General features: G+C 36.8%; 1 protein-coding gene across 1 annotated transcript in view; it reads left to right on the top strand.

The window, feature by feature from the left end:
- The window catches only part of BUB1 (BUB1 mitotic checkpoint serine/threonine kinase), a 43,030-nt gene that overhangs the window by 3,639 nt on the left and 15,567 nt on the right, over positions 1–23,824 (top strand). The window contains exons 2-16 of the mRNA XM_025453979.2: positions 476–535; positions 615–753; positions 1,761–1,957; positions 5,054–5,097; positions 6,136–6,236; positions 8,141–8,193; positions 8,289–8,473; positions 9,714–9,865; positions 15,016–15,275; positions 17,073–17,131; positions 18,414–18,542; positions 18,638–18,748; positions 19,514–19,613; positions 20,647–20,728; positions 22,904–23,078. Of these exons, the coding sequence (XP_025309764.1) occupies positions 476–535; positions 615–753; positions 1,761–1,957; positions 5,054–5,097; positions 6,136–6,236; positions 8,141–8,193; positions 8,289–8,473; positions 9,714–9,865; positions 15,016–15,275; positions 17,073–17,131; positions 18,414–18,542; positions 18,638–18,748; positions 19,514–19,613; positions 20,647–20,728; positions 22,904–23,078 (1,847 nt within the window). The remainder of the gene's footprint in view (positions 1–475; positions 536–614; positions 754–1,760; positions 1,958–5,053; positions 5,098–6,135; positions 6,237–8,140; positions 8,194–8,288; positions 8,474–9,713; positions 9,866–15,015; positions 15,276–17,072; positions 17,132–18,413; positions 18,543–18,637; positions 18,749–19,513; positions 19,614–20,646; positions 20,729–22,903; positions 23,079–23,824) is intronic.

Genomic DNA, 23,824 nt, shown 5'->3' with positions numbered 1-23,824 from the left:
AAAACAAACTCTCTGGGAACCTGATTGGTGGTGCCCTAGGCTCCCACACCCACTCATAAGCCCCCTCAGGTCTCCTAGCAAAGTCTTAGCCAAGCTCCTGAGCAGCAAGAGGAGGGGTCCATCATGTGAGGAATAGCAACTTCTGGACACTGCCCCTCATGATGGTAGCAACATTGGGCATCAGTGACAGGAGAAGGAGATTCTTAGGGATAGTCCAAGACCCTCTTCTAGCTGCCTCTTTCATAAAGGCTAGCTTCAGGGGCTTTGGGTCTTGCTTTCTTCTGGAAAAACACTGCATCTAAGTTTTCTGACCACTTCCAAGTGAATAATCTTTTAATTTTTAATATAGCATCTGAACTAGTATTTAAGATTTTCATGTTAAGGTGTATAAATGAGACATATAAAATGAAAAAAAAATCTTTTGCTTTTAGGAATCATCCCTAGTAAGTTATGTGCATATTTTTCTCTTTTCTAGAATGTTTGAAGCCCATATGCAGAGCTACAAGGGCGATGACCCACTTGGTGAATGGGAAAGGTTAGCATTTAGTTTATTTTTTTTCCTCTAAACAAACTATATGCTGCCCTGAAAATTAATGCTATCTATATTTTTCTAGTTACATGCAGTGGGTAGAAGAGAATTTTCCTGAGAATAAGGAATACTTGACAACTTTATTAGAACATTTAATGAAGGAGTTTTTGGATAAGAAGAAATACCACAATGACCCAAGATTCATCAATTATTGTTTAAAATTTGTAAGTATACTTTCAGATGTATAATCAAACTGTAATCATATTATACTTTTGCTTATTTCCCCAGATTTTAAGATCATTTTAGATCGTCTTGTTTTAATTCTTCTGTTTGTAATAAAAAATTTTTTAAAGTTGTATGGCCTGAGATGTGTATTTTAGAAGCTTTTGGCTTCTGTATTACAGAGTCAAGAATTTGATTTTAAAACCCTCCTCCTGGGCAGCGGTTTGGCGCCGCCTGCAGCCTGGGGTGTGATCCTGGTGACCCGGGATCGAGTCCCACATCGGGCTCCCTGCATGGAGCCTGCTTCTCCCTCTGTCTGTGTCTCTGCCTCTCTCTCTCTCTGTGTCTATGAATAAATAAATAAAATCTTAAAAAAAAGTTTAAAAAAATAAAAAATAAATAAAACCCTCCTCCTCTATCAAGTAAGTATTATGACATGAGATAGAAATCATTAAATTAAAAGTTTTGTTGAATAAGAGGTGTGTGAGGATGGAAAGATAAGCTCCCACTGCCAGGTACTCAGAGGGTTCCTGGGAGTAAATTAGATTCATTGTAAATAATTAAGAAAATATTAATTCTCAGGAAGTAAATTTAGTACTAAAAGAATAAGGCTGCTTCAGGTTAAGCTTTAAAAAGTTGGGTCTCTTCAGTCTTGAAATGAAGGCTTTGAGGGCATGAGTTCTAGTAATCATGAATGGATAGAGTTAAAATGGATTTGTTCACTAAATTACAAAATACCAGTATTTGAGGCACCCTATGGCACTTCAGCAAGCTTGATTAAGACAACCATAACACTTATATCATGAGTCATTATGGAAGTCACTACCCTGGGAAATAGTGTGGGTAATTTGGGGGACACTGAATGTTAAGAAAAGGAATAAGTTTAACTTTTAGGTTTGCTGTTAGAAAGCCTCCATGAAGACTGTGCATAGAAGGTGGCTGGGCTCTGGGCCATACCTAGACCAGCAATTCCTTTGTTCTTATATCTGTTTGCTTTGGGTTTCTGTAGGCTGAGTACAACAGTGATCTTCATCAGTTCTTTGAGTTTCTGTACAACCATGGGATCGGGACCATGTCATCTCCTCTCTATGTAGCCTGGGCAGGGCATCTGGAAGGTCAGGGAGAGCTGCAGCATGCCAGTGCTGTGTTTCGAAGAGGACTTCAAAACCAGGCCGAACCAAGAGAGCTGCTGCAACAACACTACAGGTAGTTTGAAAATAAAACTCAGGGTACCTGGGTGGCTCAGTTGGTTAAGCATCTGCCTTTAGCTCAGGCCATGATCTTGAGGTCCTGGGATTGGGCCTCACATCCGACTCCCTGCTCATGCCCTCTCTCTTTCTCTCTCTCTCTCTCAAATAAATAAATGAAATCTTAAAAAAAAAAAAAAAAAAAAAACACCAAAACAAAAAACTCTGCATGGTATTTCCTACTTGAAAATGTCATGTTTGCTCTTAAAAATCCTTTATTGTTATCTGTTTATACAGGGAAATCCTTCTCATTGTGAAAATGTGAATAATACAGAATAGTATAAAGAAAAGGAAACTGCCCAGAAATATTACAGTCAACATTTTGGTGCATTGCCTTCCGGTTATCTTTTATCTTTTCCTATGCCTATGTATGCATCCTTGGATTTGTATATTTTAACAGTAAATCATACTGTATTATCTGTTGTGTATATTGAGCTTTATACTGCCCTTAAGAAATTATGAATTTTTATACTACTTATAAAGTAGGTGAAAATCTGTCCCAGAGTTATGTCATATTTGAAGTGGTCTCTAAATGGACGTTGAAGGTGTTTCCAACATTTTGATTTTTATAAAGAGCAACATAGTGAATATTTTAATGAATAACTTTATTTTTCACAACTTTTATTGTTTTCTGTGATTTAATATACCTCATTTAGGAAATTTTTATTTATTGTTTTTTTAAGATTTTATTTATTTATTCATGAGAGACCCAGAGAAGAGAGAGGCAGAGACACAGGCAGAGGGAGAAGCAGACTCCATGCTGGGAGCCTGACATGGGACTCGATTCCGGATCTCCAGATCATGCCCTGGGCTAAAGGTGGTCCTGAACCGCTGAGCCACCCCAGCTGCCCAGGAAATTTTAAAAATACAGAAAACCAAAGAAACAGAAGAAACCTGGCATTTTAGTTGGCATGTTTTTCTCTGCTTGTTAAAGGATTTACACTGCTTTAATACACCTGCAGCTTTGTCTCAGTCTTTTTCCTTTATTATAGAGTTTTCTCCCAATATATTTCCTATTTTTATCTCGTTCCTTCTGATAGATTCTCAGAATTGAAACTAATCAAAGGATGTATGAGAGTTTTTAAGTTTTCTGGTACTTATAACTATATTACCTACTCAAAAGGTAATACCAGTTTTTTATTGGCCCCCTCTCTAGCAGTATATGAAAAAACTTATTAAACCAGCATTTAATCACTCATTGTTTTCAGCTTTGCTACAGTGCTCATGTTTTTTTTAAAGTTTATTATGAGAATTTTCTTTTCTTTCTTTTTTTTAGAGATTTATTTATTTATTTATTTATTTATTCATTCATTCATTCATGAGAGACAGAGAGAGAGGCAGAGACACAGGCAGAGGGAGAAGCAGGCTCCCTGAGGGGAGCCCGATGTGGGACTTGATCCAGGGACTCTGAGATCACGCCCTGAGTCAAAGGCAGATGCTCAACCACTGAGCTACCCAGGCGTCCCTATTATGAAAATTTTCAAGCATACATTAAAAAAAAAATTAGTATAATGAACTTCCCATTTACCTATCACCTATTTTTAATAAATACTAACGTTTGATCATGACTTTCTATGCAGAGGAATTTTAGGTAAATCCAAGACAGCAAAATATTTTACCCCAAACACATAAACATCTCTAAAAAGTGATTTTTTTTTTTGATTTTTTTTTTTTTTTTTTTTTTTTGTTTTACAGAATGTTATGCCATTTTCAAACCTCCAATTTTAACTATGGTTCTTTAATATCCTTTAATATTCAGTCATTCCTCATCATGTAAAACATTGTAGATTTTTTTCTTTTTTAAGTTACTGGTTTGTTTGAATTAAGACTCAAAAGATTTGGCATTTGGTTGTACATCTTTTCATCTCTTTATACTATACATTCTTGCTCACATCACCCAAAAATGTTAGGTTTGGAAATTGCATATTACTTGGCAGGTGAGTTGGTGTGCAAAGGTGCCATGAAATGACATATTTAAAAAAAGTTCTCACAGATGAACAGTAATATATCTGCCTTTTGGAGTAGTAGTCTAAGTTTTGGACTTTTTACTTCTAAACATTATATGTTCATTATGTTCCAGATGTGTAGAATGCTTAACATAGGGAGCTCAAGCATCCCATGTTGTAACATTTGTGCTTGATACACAGAGAAAGAGGGTACATTTGTTATGTGAGGTTTTTGTTTGTTTTTTAAAGATTTTATTTATTTATTCATGAGAGACAGAGAGAGAGAGAGAGGCAGAGACACAGGCAGAAGGAGAAGCAGGCTCCACGCAGGAAGCCTGATGTGGGAGTCGATCCTGGGACTCCAGGATCACACCCTGGGCCAAAGGCAGGCACTAAACCGCTAAGCCACCCAGGGATCCCCTATGTTAGTATTTCTTAAACTCACATAACAGGGGATCCCTGGGTGGTTCAGTGGTTTAGCGCCTGCCTTCAGCTCAGGGTGTGATCCTGGAGACCGGGGATTGAGTCCCACATCAGTCTCCCTGCATGGAGCCTGCTTCTCCCTCTGCCTGTGTCTCTAATGAATAAATAAATAAAATCTTAAACAAAAAGAAATACTAACATAAACTAGGCAAAAGTGGAAGTTTTTCTAATGTAGTGTATTGGATATGAAGAAAATCCCAGAATTTTTTTTTTTAATTTTGAAGCAATTCTGATGTTCAACTTTACGTTCTCTCTTGACCTATCTTTTTCTTTGTATTATTTTTTGTAATTGGAATTCAATTTGCCAACATATAGCATAGCACCCACTGCTCATCCCGCCAAGTGCCTCCCTCAGTGCCCATCACCCAGTCACCCCAACCCCCCGCCCACTTCCCTTTCCACGACCCCTTGTTCGTTTCCCAGAGTTAGGTGTCTCTCATGTTTTTTTTTTTTTACCTCAGTCTTAACTAGCTTATGATTGGCTATCTTGATAGGTTTGTTTGTTTGTTTGTTTATTATCTTGATAGGTTTAGATCGATCTAGATAGATATAGTTTTCACTTTAATACAAATATGTATTAAACTAAATTTATAATCCATATTGATGCCTTCACTCCTGTCATTCAGGTTATTTCAGGCACGCCTCACCGAAACGCATTTGCCAACTCAAGGTAAAATAGTACTTTCTAAATGTCTAAGTTGTAAGTTTCTGATATGCACTGCCTTTTTTTCTCCCTAAAAATATTCATCTGGTATTTATTGACTGGATTGTCTTAGATAATGGGGAAGACGCCCTGGTAATAATGCCTTGCAAAAAATCTCTGGAGAGCAGAGCTCTATTGTAACAATTTAAATAAGCAAACCCACAAGAAAACTTGATTTCATTATATTTTTAGGACTTAAAAAAAATTTAAATTGCCCAAGATAGAGGACAAGACTTACTCGAGAATCTGAGAATCTGTCTATTCTGAATTGTATCATAGTGTTTAATGCAACTTTTAAAGAAATGTTGTTGTTCTTTATAGAAATGTTGTTCTTGACATCAATAAGTATCAACTGGGGATCCCAGGGTGGCGCAGCGGTTTAGCGCCTACCTGTGGCCCAGGGCGCGATCCTGGAGACCCGGGATCGAATCCCACATCAGGCTCCCGGTGCATGGAGCCTGCTTCTCCCTCTGCCTGTGTCTCTGCCTCTCTCTCTCTCTCTCTCTCTCTCTCTCTCTGTGTCTCTCTCTGTGACTATCATAAATAAATAAATAAATTTAATTAAAAAAAAAAAAGTATCAACTATCCTATCCTGTTGTTTAAATTATCTCTACAATGTTTCTCTTATCTAAAAAGTGTTTTAGGGCAGCCTAGGTGGCTCAGCAGTTTAGAGCTGCCTTTGGCCCAGGGTGTGATTCTGGAGACCCGGGACTGAGTCCCATGTCAGGCTCCCTGCATGGAGCCTGCTTCTCCCTCTGCCTGTGTCTCTGCCTCCCTCTCTCTCTCTCTCTCTCTCTCCCTCTCTCTCTCTCTCTCTCTGTCTCTCATGAATAAATAAATCTTAAAAAAAAATGTTTTAGTTACAATTTTCTGAGACAGTGGTCAATGAGTTGTTTTATTTCTTATGCTACTTACTGAAAGACCAGGGGAAAGTATTTGTAATAATTTTATTTAATATGATCTTACCCTTGTTTCTCTTTATTTCATCCTTTTTTCCTCCTGTAGTAAGAACCTCAGAACCTCTGCATAATACTCAGATTTTAAACCAAATGATGACATCAAAATCAAATCCAGGAAATAACTCAGCCTGCATTTCTAAGAATCAGGTAATAATAACATTCATGGGTTGTGTGGAAATGGGGAATGGCATTTAACGGTCGTCTAGGTGCCTTTCACATCCACTTTGACATTTCATTTGTTTGACACTATCCCTCTGATTCTAACCTCTCTGTCAGCCACCTGCACCTGTGGCCTGTCATCATCTACCACTGCTCACTTCAAATATTAAATTTAAATAACTTACAGTCTGGCCTTAGCTTCCTGTGTTTATTTGGCCTAGGGGCCCCCACTATGTAACCTTTTATCTTCACTTCCTCCTTAGCAGCTTCTCTTCTTTGTCTACCAGCCTTCCTCACTTAGGCCCCAGAATCCCTCCTGCACTGGACAATACCCACCTAGAGGTTCCTGAGCTCTGTTTAAAAACCTCAAGAGCTTGGAAAGATGGTGCCTATAACTTCAAACAGGGCTTTAACTCCTCTCCAGAAATTATGTTTCCAATTTCCTGGTTTATTCTTTATATTTTATGTATTTATGTGTCCCCTTTCACTCTCTAATGCCACCTTGTAATGATTTTAAACTTCACTTCTCTCAAACTTGAGACCTAGAGGTCTCTAACCTCTCCTTCAGGAGCTGACAATAAGAGTGTTTAAACGAGACAACAAAAACCATTAGATGACATCTGTCAATTTTCTGCCACTAACCAGTAAATGTAACTGCATCCCTCCTTGCCATTATAATTGGGAAAAATGGTCTTCTACTTGTACTTGTCCTTCATCCTCCTTGAGATTTTTGCCCTGCTATGATCTCTTCTGCTCAAGTCTTTGCTTCCTTCAGCCTTGTTTTCCAGAAGATTTCCTCTTTGTGGTACAATTGCTCTTTCAGTTTGCTAAGGACCTCTTCTAAGCTAAATCCACGAATTCTTAGTGCACATGTGCAAGTTTTATTGATGTAACACATTCCTAGACATGGAATATGCATTTCTAACTTAGATTCTCAAACGATCTCATTTTACATTCTACACATTTACCAGCCTCATTGCTTCCTGTTGCCCCAATTATGTAAACTTTTAGACAGCAGAGATGGATCTTATTTTTGGTCACATTTCCAGGACCTAGCTCAGGACATGACATGAATGAGATATTCAATAAATATTTATTTAGTGAATCAGTAGTAGCATTGGGAACTCCTGAGAATAGAATAGTACCAGGAGGGAATTTTTGTGATTTTTTTTTTAATTGATAAAGAATTTTAGAATATTAATCCCATAACACATTGGCACTGGTCCAGCTCCTAGTCTGTCAGTTGGAGGGAAATAAGAGCCCTTCTCTACTACCAAGTAGTAATTTTTTTTATCGAAGAGGTGGTGGAAGGAGTGAGGCAGGGGAGGGGCAGAGGGAGAGAGAATCTTAAGTGGGCTCGATCTCAACCTTGAGATCATGACCTGAGCTGAAATCAAGAGTCAGATGCTTAACCAACTGAACCACCCAGGTACCCCCCAAGAAGAACTTTTTTTAAATCACTTTCTTATTGGACTCTTTAGTTATAAAAGTTATAAGATCAATAACTAATCAATAACTAATAATTAAATTAAAGAACATATATAAATTTAGTTGATGATTGGTGCACCTGAGTGGCTTAGTCGGTTGAGCATCTGACTCTTGGTTTCAGCTCAGGGCATTATCTTAGGGTCAAGAGATCGGGCCGCACATCAGGCTCTGTGCTCAGCACAGGGTCTACTTGGGTTCCTCCCTCTTTGCCCCTCCTCCTGTGCTTGCTTGGTAGCTCTGTTTCTCTCAAATGAACAAATAAAATCTTTTAAAAATAAAAAACAGATAAACCTAGTGATGATTAAGAAGCTCCTCCAATACTTTCATATTGTTCTATGAAATAATTTGGGTGCTAGTTTCTCATCAGTTAAGTGAATACTTATGTTTCTTCTCTGTCTTTTTAGGGTTCAGAAGTTTCTGGGGTAATGTCTTCAGCTTGTGATAAAGAGTCAAAAAAGCAAGTATAACCTGTGCAGTATCTATTACTTAGTTTCCTTCAAGAGCTGTTTTAGTAGTATACTGTGGTAAATAATACATTTTTCCCCATTATAGGGAACAAAGGGTGATCCTGATTTCTAAATCAGGTTATTCTGCACAAGCATCTGCAGCAGCCAGAACTGATGTTCAGCAGGTTGTTATGTATTGCAAGGAGAAGCTTATTCGTGGAGAATCAGAATTTTCCTTTGAAGAGCTGAGAGCCCAGAAATACAATCAACGGAGAAAACATGAACAGTGGGGTACTTGCACTCTTATGATTTAAAATACTCTATTGTCATTTAAAATAATAACCGTTGAGTAAACTACCTTTTTAAACAGGTAACTGACTAAGCTGAAAGAATCTGTAAAGTCTCTAGCTCATCTGTGAGAAGCGTAGAAATCTTTGTTAAATACAAGTAGCCACATTTGTCTAGGGACTCAACTGCTGTCGTGACAGCAAAGCTCAGAGTTGAAACAGCACTGATATAGATAAAATAGGTATACCAATGTTGCCTTTTAGTTGATATTTTAAGCTTTTAAATATTATCTGTATGGGTTTGAATTTCTGAATATGGTAATTTTAAACCTATAAGTTAGTTATTTTTACTATGAAAGGATCAGGTGAGGAACTGGAATGGAGAAGAGACTGTCTAAAATCTGTAAGCATGACAAAGGAGACAGTCAGATGGAATCCTCTGATCAAAGGGCCATGTCGTTTATGGCTATATAGCATGTCAGGTTTCATTCCTCGTGGGAAAACCCTGAGTGCTAACACCAACATCTGAGCTCATCTTTGCTGTAACAATGTCGACTTTAGAGAGGAAAGTGAACTTTTGTTCATTGAGGGCTTTTATACCATCTAAGCCATTTGGATAACTGCTCTGTTGGCCTTTTTTTTTTTTTTTTTTTTTTTTTTTTTTTTTTTTTTTTGCTTACCATTTTTCACTTGTTCAACAACTGAGAGAACAGGCAGCTAACACTCATGGAGAACCCATTTTGTGTCATGCACAGATTCATTTTTCTTTCACACTGTGACCTAATGTCTCAGCCAAGGGATTTGATTTGTATGTGGGGTGGTTATGTTAAGCAGTCACTGCAAGTGACACTGACCTTTCAATACATTCGGCTCCTGTTTCTTCTTAGAAAACACCTAGAGATTTTAGCTCTTTTAAAAACTTCCATTTTCAAATGACTTGCAGGACCATGACTATTTTAGAAGAACTGATTGATAGCATACTGTGCTATTACCAAATATTTTATTGATCAGTGTGTAAATTTTTATAACCTATATGCCCTGAACCTACAAGTAACCATACTTAAAGGCAGGTAAAAATTACAATTAAGAAGTAATACACCTTTCTGTTCTGATAACCTAATACACATGGAAAAGACCAGTAAAAAAAATTGCCATCCCCAAAATAATGTTTCACTCATTTTCTGTGTATTCCTCTGATGACCTGAGTTTAAACTTTGCATGGAAACCATGTTTTCTTTCCTAAGTAAATGAAGACAGACATTATATGAAAAGAAAAGAAGCAAATGCTTTTGAAGAACAACTGTTAAAACAGAAAATGGATGAACTTCATAAGAAATTGTATCAGGTGGTGGAGACTTCCCAGGAGAATCTGCCTGAGTTCCAGGAAAGGTCTGAGGTATGTGTGTGCTCTTTGCTGGGTGCTTCCCATGCCCAGTGGAAATGATTTCATTTTTTACTTGCTCCTTTCTGGGCCATATTTTTAGACTTAATTCTGATGCTAATGTAGCTACTACCAGCATTCCAAATTTTTACAATTGGGCACAGAAAGATACTCAAAATGTAAAATGAGAAAAGGAAGTTACAGATTGTGTATGTTTTTATATGTACATATTTATGTTTATGTATTCATATGTGTAGTCTTTAAAAAAATTTTGCACAGTAACTCATATAATGAGAATTTGAATGTAATTATTTCAGTAATTATCAAGATATTTATTTTTTTTTTGCCATTGTTTCATGTTGGAAGGGGGAAAGGTGATGAAATTGTTAGACTCATGTATTTTCTTAAAATTATTAATGATGGGGTAAATTGAGGATAAATTTAAGGTACATAATGGTTGCTTAAACTTTCACATAGTACATATATACCTGTGATATAGGATACAATGAAGATTAACATCTTAATTTCTTTTTTAGAATTTTCTTCTATTTAAGAGATTCATAGAAATGTAAATGAAATACAGTAAATTACACATATCAGAAATGTAAAATTTGCTAAGTTTTGACACGCATACAACCATAAACTGTCTTCACAATCAAGATAGTGAACATATATATAGGGGTCCCTGGGTGGCCCAGCAGTTCGGCCCCTGCCTTCGGCCCAGGGCGTGGTGCTAGAGTACCAGGATTGAGGCCCACATCGGGCTCCCTGCATGGAGCCTGCTTCTCCCTCTGCCTCTCTCCTTCTCTTTCTCTGTGTCTTTCATGAATAAATAAATAAAATCTTTAAAAAAAAAAAAAAAAAAGAGTGAACCTATACATCACCCCAAAAGTTTTCTTGCCCCTTTGTTCTTAGAAAGCCATGTTGCATTTGTCTTGCTTCCTGATACATTCCAAGCACACACCCTTTCATTTTCTTTTTCTTTCCTTTATTTTTTTTTAAATTTGAGTATAGTTGACATACAATGTTACTTGAGTTTCAAATGTGCGAGATAGTGATTCAATTTCTCTCTATGTTATGCTATGTTCACTAGTGTAGCTCCCATCTGTTACCATACAATGCTATTAAAATGTCATCAACTATATTTCTTCCACTATATCTTTTATTCCTATGACTTAATCATTCTATAACTGAAAGCCTGTATCTCCCACTCCTCTTCATTCATTTTACCTATCCCTCTACCTTCCACCCCTCTGGCAACTGTAAGTTTGTTCTGTGTATTTGTAGGTCTGATTTGCTTTTTGTTTATTCATTTATTTGGGTTTTTAAATTCCACATATGAGTGAAATCATACAGTATTTCTCAGTGTGATTTATTTCACTTAGCACAGTAACCTCTAGGTCCATCCATGTTGTCACAAATGACATGCTCTCATCCCTATTCTATGCTTGCATAATATTCCATTATAGATACATAGATTTATCTATATATATTGTATTAGTGTTTTCATTTTTTGGATAAATAACCAGTAATGGAATTACAAGACCATATGATATTTCTATTTTTAATCTTTTGAGGAATCTCCATACTGTTTTCCCCAGTGGCTGTGCCAATGTGCGTTTCCACCAACAGTGCATGAGGGTTCCTTTTTCTCCACAACCTTGCCAACACCTGTTGTTTCGTATGTTTGTTGATTTTAGCCATTCTGACAGATATGAAGTGATATCTCATTATAGTTTTGATTTGCATTTCCCTGATGATAAGTATTTTTTCATGGGTCTGATGGCCATTTGTATATTTTCTTTGGAAAAATGTCTATTCAGGTCCTTTACCCACTTTTTAATCCAGTTTGTTTTTTTTTGGTGTTGAGTTGTATAAATTCTTTATTTATTTTGGATATTAACCCCTTACTGGATGTATCATTTGCAAATATCTTCTCCCAGTAGATCGACTTTTTGTTTTGTTATGGTTTCCTTTGCTATGTAAAAGCTTTTTATTATGATGCAATCCCAACAGTTTACTTTTGCTTTTGTTTCCCTTGCCTCAGGAAACACCTAAAAAAATGTTGCTATGGCCAGTGTCAGAGAAATTACTGCCTATGTTCCATTCTAGGAGTTTATGGTTTTAAGTATCAGATTTAGGTCTTTAATCCATTTTGAGTCTATTTTTGTGTGGTGTAAGAAACTGATCCAGTTTCATTCTTGTACATGTAACTTATCCAGTAATACCTTAATTTCTTACATATTTTGAAAATTCTAAAAACGCATGACCAGGGCAGCCTGGGTGGCTCAGCAGTTTTAGTGCCACCTTCCGCCCAGGGTGTGATCCTGGAGTCCTGGGATCGAGTTCCATGTTGGGCTCCCTGCATGGAGCCTGCTTCTCCCTCTGCCTGTCTCTCTGCCTCTCTTTCTCTCTGTGTGTCTCATGAGTAAATAAATAAAATCTTAAAAAAAAATTTTTTTAATAAGTAAATATGCATGACCATATGATTTTATAAAAGCAGTGGAAAGATGTATATATATGTATGTATGCATGTATGTATATAGTTACATGTATATAAACGAATGTTCTTCATTGCCAATATTGTAGTTTGCATTTTTCTAGAATTTTACTGAGCATGAACACATAAATATGTATAGAATTGAAGTTTCTATATAAATAAGACTTACTTTCTGATTTTACTATCTAACCCATCTTACAGATCTTTCCTTGTTATTACATAGAGAAGTAACTCTTTTTAATAACAGTGCAGTCTTCTGTCCTACCTTTTAGGAAGGGCATGTGTCATTGGAAACTTACAAACCATGCTACAGTGAGCATTCTTGTACCTGTGACATTACTTCTCTAGGAAAGATACAGAAAAGTAGAATTGCTGCTGAAGTCTGTGTACCTAAGATACTATGTATCTCCCCTCCAAAAATTTACCAGTTTACACTCACATAATAGTGAATAAAAGTATGTGTGTCTTGTATACACTTAGCTAACATTAGGTATCCTAAATATTTTCAACCATCTGATCTGTTTTTTCCAATCACAGGTGAATTTGGACTTTAACAAAATATTTAGTGACTTTCTTTTTTTTTTAATTGATTTTGATGTACTTTGTTCCTTTTTCTGTTGGATTGCTGTATATTTTTCTTATATAGTTGGATTTCCTTTCTTATATAATTTATCTTTTCCCTAGATAGTTCCAGGAAATTATTAAAATAATTGTTTCATTATCTTCTTTTGCTATGTTTTTGTGGTACTTACTTATCAGTTATTTCTCTAGACTCTCGGAAGTATCTAGAAATAATGCTTTCGTTATGTTCAAATGCATCAGATGTGCTCTTGTTTCACTTCTTTTGGCCACATGCCTCCCAGAGTCGCCTTTCTGCCTCCACGTTGGCCTACAAGCAAGCTGTCCTCCCCTCACTTCTCTCTACTGGTGTATCCCTGCTTATTTTATAGTTCCCATGGTATTGTTTCCTTTTATCATCCCCGTTTTGGTGGCACACAGTCTCAAAGAGATTTTTAATTTAATTTAATTATTTTAAGATTTTATTTATTTGACAGAGAGAGAGAGAGAGAAAGCATGAGCAAGGGGAGAGGGAGGAAGAGAGGGAAAAGCAGAGCCTGATGCAAGGCTTACTCCCAGGACCCTGGGATCATGACCTGAGCTGAAGGCAGATGCTTAACCAACTGAGCCACTCAGGTACCCCCCAAAGAATTTTTTTAAAAAATTCACAGATGAATATTGATTTTTTGAGATCACTTGCATGTCTAAAGCATCTTCTTCCCTCCCACTTGTGCAATAATTTGGCTGGGCATGATGTTCTGGAAGGAAATCAATTTTTTGGGTGTTCCTGCTTTTAGCTCCACTTTCACTTCCATTCTGAGATGTAGCTAAATATATGAGCTTTTCCACAAATCAGCTTTCTCTGCCTGCTATTTCAGGTGTTAGAATTTTTTTTATTATCCTTTTGGGGAGGTTTCAGAGGGAGTAGATGAAAAAGCATATGTTTAAGCCACTGTCTTTAACCAAAAGCCTCCCTGCATCGGACTTTGTGTTTTGATAGCATAAGGATATATTTCCCAAATGTGTTACCACCTGCCCCTACATTTATTGAGCAACTTAGCCTTTCCCCATTGATTGAAAATACCTTTATCGCATACTAATTTTTAATATACAAAATCAGTTTCTAAAATGTCTGTACCTTTGTTTTGGTTAATATAAGGTTTCTTCTTGATGATTCCATATTGTACATTTACCATAGCTTTGTTGTAATTTTTGATATCTGGTATAGAAAGTGTGATTGTTCTTTTTCAAAATAATTCTTCAGAATTGAATATTATGATTATTTTTAATCTTTTAGTTTGGTAGTGAGAAAATGGAATAGATTATTTCTAATTTTTTTGATAACTAGTAAAGGTGAACTTTTTATATTTTGTCCATTTGTTTATGAAATAACTATTTTTACCCTAGGTATTTAGTGCTTTTCTTAACCATTTGTGAGAATATTTTCTTATGCTGAGGAATTAATAACTCTTGTATCCTTTAACTTTTTTTTTTTCCTTTAACTTTTTAACATAAAAGTGCACAGTTACAGTCTAAGTACATGTAAGTAGAAAAACAAAGGTTTTTAGGTTAAGAGCTTAGTAACCTTCCCATTGTGAGCCATGCTTTTGTGGCAGCTATTATTGCTATTTATATTCACATTTTCTATCCATTCAAGAGAAAATAGTTACCAGGTGTATTTTAATGGAAGGAATACCATTATGAGCATTTGATGACATTGATTTGTTGGTCCTTTCCCAAAATTAAGAGATATAAGATAGTTCTTAAATACTGATAAAACTGTAGGGGCTGGTTATTTCAGTGGCTAGAAGTATGAGCTGCCAGTTGTATCTGTGGTTAAGAAGCTACAGAAGCAAAAAGATAAATAAATAAAAATAAAAAAAAATAAAAAAAGAAGCTACAGAAGCATCCATCATGTAAAGTGGTCTTTGTTGTTGGCTGTTTATTTCAGAATACCTGAAGGGGGGATGGAGATACAAGGGGAAAGGAAGCCACTGAAGACCGATACCATTCTTCGAAAAGCTGTAGTACTTAATTAGTAATATCCTGGATTTAATTGGCTGCGGTATTTTTGTTTGTTTGTTTGTTTGTGTGCTTAACATGAAAGGTTAATCCAGCATCTATGGGGCCAAGCGTAAGCTCCCAGCAGGAACTGAGAGTTCCGTCTCTTCCAGCCATCAATCATGAGACCTCAAAGAACATAGGAGAGAAACCCAGAGAGGCGACTCCTGTTATTCCTCCTATGGCAAATGCTGTCACTGCTGCTTTCGTGTCCCCAGCCATCAGCCAGAGTCTGTTTCCTCCTGTTCCTTTGCCAGCTCAACCAGTGACAGACTCCATGTTTACAGAGGCCAGAAAAGATGCCAGGTAAGGCAAAAGTAGTCCTTGAGACGATAGCTACATGAATGGCATTTGTCAGCTTCTTTAACATGTTCTGCAGTGTCAAGAACAGTATGTAAAAGATGAGTGCTTCCTGTTTTTAAAATAATTTTTAGATGGGCATGTTGTTGAAAAACCATGTTACCACAATACTCCAAATCTTTCAGACTTAGTACTCTAATTTTTTTTTAGGGTATTTACTTCATTTCATACTTTAACCTTGAATTAAAAATTTTCAGTACACTGAAACTTAACAATCTTTTTGTAACTGGAAAGTATTCAGTTATTAAACTGAAATTGCCTTTCCTGCTGGCTTTAACTGAATACATGTAGTTATTATTCCTGTCCAGACAGTCTCTTGACATGTGTTCTCATAATCCTTCTGTCTTCACCAGGAGCAATTGGGGATTCATATCTATTACACAATATGCCAAAATCTTATCTTTTTCCTCAATTTTGAAGCATTTTCCTATATTTCAGAAATTATAATTAATGTTACAATAACTTGCTCTGTTTAAATTTTTACCTTTAGTGACTTTGGCTTGCTCCCTTTACACAGAACAATTTTATTGATCCATTAGAAAAAAATGAGAGCTCTACAGTGTAACTTTGACCCTCTTCTTGAGCTAAACTCCTTAGCATAGGTTATGATTTACAAGTACTAGTTCTTTAAGACTAACTTTTATCAATGATTTCTCCTGGAAATAAGATTTAAAATGCTTTTTCACTCAGGTTACAATAATAATTCAGACCTGTGTTGTACAGTATATTTATTTATTTGTTTGTTTGTTTATTTATTGTGCAGTATATTTAAAAAAAGAACTGTTGTGTCATTGGGGGCTATGACTTCATTAGTTCTTTATCATTAATGCAATTATAAAATAATAAAAACAGGAGAGCAGTTACAGTCCCAAAGAGATATTGAATGTTTAACTGCCCCTGCAGATGGAGAAACCAGACCCAGTTGACCCTATAAAACTGTGAAACTCTTTAATCTATTGAATACTTAGATCTCAGTCAGAAGCAACTGAGATTGACCCTGATCCTGGCCCAGGCCCTGATCCATTAGGCCTGACCTAATGGACCCCTCTGATACTCTATTTAGCCAAGACAGCTTACCATGGCAGAGAAAAGGTGCCTTTATCTAGAATCTCAAATAAAAACTAATGTTTTTAAGACAGTTTGGTGGGGATTTATAAAATTAAGTGTGTTGCACTTTTTACTTTATATCCTAGCATGGTCCCTGCTAAGGGAATTCTAACGATGTTAAATCGATGAAGTCCACTGTCATGATGGTACTTCAAACCATGATATAAATGTCTTTTGTGCCATTTTTTAAACTTCTCGATAACTCTTAAAGTCTGAAGAACCAGAAGAAGATTTGTGGCTACTGGTTCATCACATGAGAGGTGGCCCATCAGCTAAAGCATGCAAGTGCTTCCCATAGCATGACTCTGGCTAGCTGCACTGGGCACCCAGGCCTGGACCTGGGTGTGAGTCCCTTAGCCTATGTAATAAATGGGATCGTTTGAATTGGAAGCCATTATTCTGCCCTACCACATAGGAACGATCATCATGATGTTAAAATACAGGCCCACCGTGTCAAGCAAACATGTGGTACCTGGCCTTTACCTCAAAAGGAAATGAAAGAAAAAAAAATGTTTCATTTACTTACACTATAGACCTAAGCACTTCCATCTGTATTTTAAGAACAGGCTTGTAATTGCAGACTTTTTCACTGTTCTTTTTTGAGAATTAGTATATCTCAAGAGTTTTCTCTTTCAGATGTGTGACTAAAAGTACTCATGAGTTCAAGCCACAGAGTGGAGCAGAGATAAAAGAAGGTAATATTTAATTATAGTAAATTTGTTCCTGACCTTTTTGCCCAGAATCCTGCAGGTCACTGAGAGACCGGTTTGGTGGCAGTGGCTCATAAAGACTTCAAACCTTAATGAACTTAGGTGTTCACTTTCCTATTCTTAGCGTTTAATGATTAGGTAAGCCCCAGGCCATCTCAAGTAGAGTAGAAATCCACTTCCTGATTACATCTTCTTAATTAGAATCCTTTGGAAACTTGATTTGTGAAACCTTTTTTATTAAATTTCTCAGCAGATTTATCAAAAACAAGAGTCATCTTTAATATATTGTGAGATAGGGAAGGTAATTAAAAGTTTAATTAGGAGTATTCTACTTTGTTAGAGGCATTTGCATAAAAGGTACGTTTTATGAACAAAATAAGATACCTCAATTGTGCATTGATTTTCCCCCCCATCTGATTTTGGCATCCTCTCTGGTGACAGCCTAGTGGGGAGCAAACCTGCTTGAAACAGCTGATAACCCCCGCATTTAACCAAGACTTCCTGAACACTTGCGAGATGCCAGGCATATTCTGGTACTTAGGGACATAGTCGTGAACAGAAAGAACAAAACCCCCACCAAGGCAGAGGAGTAAAGAAAGTGTTGGGTGGAAGGGGATTAAGGTTTCAGAGGTGACCAGAAAAGATGCTCACAAGGAAAATGATATTTTGGATAAAATCTCAAAGGAGGGAACTGCCTATACAGCTAGCTTGGACAACCTGTTTCAGGCAAAGGGAAGAGCAAGTACAGAGCCTTGAGGCAGGACTCTGATGGCTCCTAAGCACAGCAAAAGAGGCCAAGAGGTGGCTAGAGTGAATCAGAGGAGAAGGAGGGAGGGGAGGTCTGAGTGAACATGCTCAGGTTTTGTGGGGCCTTGGGTGCTATTGTCTGGACTCCAGCTGAGTAAGATGAAAGCCAGTCTTAAGATTCATGGTGTAACTATAAACCTCTATTTCTTGGGATATAGTAGAGTGAAAGGTACTAGTTATGACAACCTGCTAAATTTGATAATGATCTTAGACCAAGCCACTTAATCTCTTTGAATTTTCATTTCTTTCTGTAAAAGGATAATTATACCTTACCTACCTCATGAGAATATTATAAAAATAAAAATGAGAGCTATGCAAGCACTGTAATAACAGAAGTCCTTAGTGATAATTATCAGCAATAATAAAATGTTTTGATTATAATAAGTTTCTTAAATTATGTCCCTTCTAAATCACTCTGATTTCTCTACTGGTAATGCATTTTGCCCCATTTCTTTTATAGGGTCTGAAACACATAAGGTTGTTAACGCAGGTTCTTTTCATACAACTCCAAACACGTCGCTGGGAACGGTTCAGGCGACCCCATCCAGGGTGCAGCCATCACCCACCGTACACACAAAAGAAGCATTAGGTAAAGCCTTTGGTTTGAGTGTGTAGCATCTGGCAACAAATTAATGCAAGCACTTTCCCACTCATGTTTACAGTTACTCTTTTTATTCTTCTAAGGTTTCATCATGAATATGTTTCAGGCTCCTACACTTCCTGATATTTCTGATGACAAGGATGAATGGCCATCTCTAGATCAAAATGAAGATGCATTTGAGGCCCAGTTTCAAAGTAATACTTTATTTAAACGCTACTAGGTACAGACATTGTGGGTGGTTGCCACAGAAAATATCAAGGATTTATACAAGAAATTGCCCTTCCCTTGATTAGCTTGTCACAGAAGGGCAGGGAATGAATGAAATAAAAAAAAAAACACAACAGTGTTTGAAAAGATACTCAGTGTTTGTCATAGATTTGTTTTGTTTCTTAAAAGTAAGTACTACAGAAGGACAGAATCCTGGTAAGGGATGGCCAGGAAAACCTGAACGCTCGAGGTGTGACTTGAGCCTTCCCCGGTAGAGGAATGTCCTGGGTGGAGTGTTGGGGCCCACATTTGTTTAGAGTCCCAGGTTTCATGCTGGAAGCCAGAGAGAGAGAGCATGATAAAGATAAATAGGATACTTAGACTCGGGAGACCTTGGAATAGAAAGTGAAGAGGTTAATTCTTTCTTATAGAAAATGGGAAAGAAGGCTGCAGAGAGCTTTTTTTTCATCATTGGGTAACAAGAGCAGTGTTTTAAGAGAATGATGAATACTACACTTTGCTTGTAGCAGGAACTCAAGACCTAGAGGCTTGAGAGTTAAAAACTGTGACCATGGTTAAGTCACTTCATCTTACTACAAATTGACTTACCTCATTACCTAGTATTTGAAAAATGTATCAGTTCTCTTCTGAAAGCTGTTATTCCATTTTCTTATTTGTAGGTGAAGTTTAGCATAAATCTTAGCGTTTTTTCCTACTATATTAATAAAATGCTACTACTTACTCCAATGCAGAAAATGCAAGTTCTTCTGGGGCTTGGGGAGTCAATAAGATCATCTCCTCTTTGTCATCTGCTTTTCCTGTGTTTGAAGATGGAAACAAAGAAAATTATGGGTAAAGAAACATTTGATTATAGTTTTCTCCTGTGTTCACCTGAAGAAACAACTAGCCAGTTTTTCCTCCAGTGTTAGAAGAAAGAGAGATGGTGGATTGGGGGAGATATCTCTTGTCACAGTGACATGAAATGCTTCAGAGCTTCCTCTGAGACTTGAGGTAGTGAGAAAATGTGGCCTGCTGATCAAATGGTCTGTGTCTCAGTGCCAGCTCTGCTGCTGGTGAGCCTTTTAATCCTGTGATGGGAAGATTGTTGCTGTAGCATTGTTACACAGGAGTTACAAGAAAGCAGACCTTCCATAGCAAAAGCATGTGTTGACAGGAAAACAATATGGTTATAAAAATTATCAGAGAATTGAGGGGTTCTATAGATTTGAAATTGTATTAGGTGTGAATGAGTTTACCAGTACAAGTATCCATACATGCTCTGTTTATTATATTTGTAGGATTGTTACAGAAAAGGAAGTGTCTTATATTGAGTCATGTTGCAGAGAGATGTTTCAAGCTGAAAGACATTACATTAGGGTGCCATATGTGGGAGTAGAGGGGGTAACTCCAGCAATTTTCAGTTTACAGTTTAAACCATGGAAAGAAAGGTGGCAGTATGAATTAAGAGTATCATGATGTAGAAGAGATTCATCCTGAAGTAGAAAGGAAATAGTCTGACCAGCTCTCAGGGAAATTCCATGGCTAGACCTAGTCCTAGAGATAAGAAATAAAATATATGGCATCCATGACATTCTGTTGGCCGTGGCCCTACCTCTTTTTTTGTTCTTAAAATTTATAACTCCGTGTAGTAGAGATTTTATATTTTTCTACCCTCTCTTAAGTTACTGTAAATCTATTTTTATGTACATAGTCAAGTTAATTCCATTTGTACTCAGTGTTCTTACAACTACTGTGTCAAAGTAAGGAATGTGTATGTAAGTATTAACTAATTAAATAGGATAAGTGGATAATATTTCTAACAGTCTCAAGTGGTAGTATTTCCTTTAGTATATTACAATTTATAATTTTACAAATCTTTCCTTAGATTACCACAGCCTAAAAATAAACCCGCAGGAGCCAGGACCTTTGGAGAACGCTCTGTAAGCAGATTTCTTTCAAAACCCAATGTAAGTACCTCACTGCTCAATCCATGAAATGGATCTTACAGTTCTTTCCTCTTCATTTTACCAAGTGGTATGGCAATCAAATGAGATAGTGTATGTAAAACAATGCTGGAAAATACAAAGATATATGAAGAGTGGGTTTTGGGGAACATTATGCTAATTATTTGAGTATCGATTTTGTATCACACACTATGATAGATAAAGAAACTAAATAATGATAGGATCCTGACCCTCAAAGCCTTCCCTTGTGGCAGGAGGAACAAGTAGGGGATATATTTTTTTCCGAGACCCAAGAAGTAAGGCCTACAATGGAATATGAGAAAAACCAACAAGTCTGAATTAAACTGAACTAGTTCATCATCAGCATAACTCAGCAGACAAGTGTCAGCAGTGGACTGGCCCAAAGCATTCTTCTGTCACAGCAGCAATTGTATCCAACCCGTATGCAGCTTCCACTCTAGCCCTGAGTGTAACCACGTGATGTGCTTTCTCCATTCACTCCTACCCAGCCCTCTGGCTGTGATATGTTAGAGAGCAGTACTGGAAAGCTGTACTAAATCCTGGCTCATAGTTTGAATTCCCCAGTGGATTCTTTTGAATGAATTGTCACTCACTTCACTAATACTTCTGATGAACTTCTTGACCTTCTTAAAAACTTCAAATAATGGACTGAATATATAAAAACTATGTACTATATAAGCCATGGGTGACACCTTATTAGCAAGTGAATGGTTTTGCCAAGTACAATTTTGACTCAGCAGTTTCTGTCTTTGTGTACTGATTCTAAAATGTGACCATTGCATTTTTGGAGAAATAGCTAATTCTGGGGCTGAAGAAGGAAAATACAAGATGAGCCTAGAGCATCTTGTGGTGCCAGAAAGTAAGAAAGTGCTTTAGAAAAAAAGATGGCCTAATAAAAGAACTCAGGAGGCAAGCTGAATAAGCCCATGGCCAAACCTGGCACAATGCAAATAAGAAAATAAGTAGAATAAGGTAGTATTGGATTATAACCTTAGAAACAAAATAAATATCTGTATTGATATAAACAAATGGGAGAGGACAAAATAAACCTTCCTTACAGAAGAATTGTAGGTAATAAATGTAGAAGGAATGAATGATAATAGAAAATCACCACTGGAACACCATAGTAATCCTTGTTCCAGGCAAGATCCACAGGGAATGCTAAAATTCTAAAATTAACGAGTGAAACTTTAAGAAGAAGCATGATATTTGAACTATCTCACCCAAATTATTAATGTGGTGATTTTAACATATGTCCACAAATACTTTAATATCCCTCCTTGCAGGAGGTGAATCTTAATTTACCTCCCTTTGAGTATAGTCTAGACCATGTAGGCTTCTGACAAATAAGGGTCAAGAAAGAGAAAAATAGTTCCTCATAGAGGAGAAACCTAACACATACTACCTTTACCAGGTGATTGGTTAACCTTATCAGTAGTAAGTTGTGTTGCTATCATGTACCCCTAATGTGATGTAATAAGAAAGGGCACTTTACCCCTGATATTCTGCCCTGAAATCTATATCCCACTCTAAACATGAGAAAAGGCCAAATTTAAACCCAGATGGGAGAGACATTTTACATAGCTCCTGACCAGTATTCAGAAATGTAAGAAACACTGGGACAGACCAATAAACTGGCACAAGTTTGAGGAGACCCAAAAAGACATGATAACTAAATCAACGTGGCGTCCTGGACTGGAGCCAGAAACAGAGAAGGGACATAAGTGGGAAAAGGATGAAATCCAGACAGCATCTAGACTTAGTAGGATTGTTTAGTTTTTACAAATGCGCCAGGATTCTGTAAGATGCTAACATCAGAGGGAGTTTGACAAAGTGCACATGGAAACTCTGTATGATCTTCATAACTCCTCTGTAATTCTAGACTTTTCAAATTAAAAAAAAAAAAAGTAAAAATTGGAAAATAAAATGCAACCCTTGAATACAGTATGACTGCACTGGAGTGTGTTAAAGATGAAGTGTCCTGCTTCTGGGGAAAACAGAACTCTGATGTCCTTGACTTTGTGTTAGCCAGGGGTGACATCTATTTCCTCTGTAATTCCTCATTTTTTTAAATCTTAAACAGTATCAATGAGTTAAATTTTGTTGCCAAGACAGGGAGATTGTTTCTTTTTTTTTTCAGTTCATCTTTTGTTGTAGGAAGTACCTCACACTGAAGAGTTTTCCGATGACTCAACTGTCTGGGGTGTCCGCTGCAACAAAACCCTGGCACCCAGTCCGAAGAGCCCTGGACACTTCACAGCTGCCGCACAGCTTGCATCCACACCTTTCCACAGACCACCAACAGATTTAGTACCTGCTCTGGAGGATAAAGGTGTGTGTCACACCACTTGAGTGTCTTGTCTTCTGCCACCTTCAGTTCATTCAGGATTACATTTTCTTCTTAGAGATTCCAAATGGAAGTTTAAAGATCATCAAGAGGAAATTTAAAATCCATTTACTTATCATTGCCTGTATGAGTTTTTCTTTTGGCATACTGTTTTCCGAAAGTCTATGCATTTTAGAAACTTAGTAACTTAGATTATAGATAGAACGGTAGAAAAACCTATAGAAGCATTTAAAGACAGATATACAAAGTCCAACCCATTTATATAGGATATAGGTTTATGCTATGTTTACTGCAAACAACATGGCTGGGACAGACAGGTTATTTGAATGCTAAAAATAATGAACATTTCTATTTTAAGAGTAGCAAATAGCAAATTTTAGTCCTTGGTATATGTCTACAAATTTTATTACTTTAGAGTTGTAGCCAAGTACTACATTCAGGAATTTCCTATTTTCTTCTTCTTATTTTTTTTAATGACAAACTTTAAGAGAGTAATGATAAAATGCAGATAGTTCTTATTTCCCCTAAACATAACACTCCTACATCAAAGTCTTTATCTGAATTGAACCTTAATACATTGAGCACAGATAATTAATTATTACCTATTAAGTACCAACCTACAAAATATATTGGCAATAAGGTCTGGGACCATTTTACCATTTTGATGAGTTTTTTCCTAGACAAACTCCATCATTACTGACACTTTTATTAAAAAGAGTAATTGTTCCTCC

The sequence above is a fragment of the Canis lupus genome, chromosome 17, assembly GCF_003254725.2.
Source record: "Canis lupus dingo isolate Sandy chromosome 17, ASM325472v2, whole genome shotgun sequence".
Classification (NCBI taxonomy): Eukaryota; Metazoa; Chordata; class Mammalia; order Carnivora; family Canidae; genus Canis; species Canis lupus.
The sequence above is the reverse complement of the archived record's forward strand: the minus strand, read 5'-3'. Positions and strand labels throughout refer to the sequence as shown.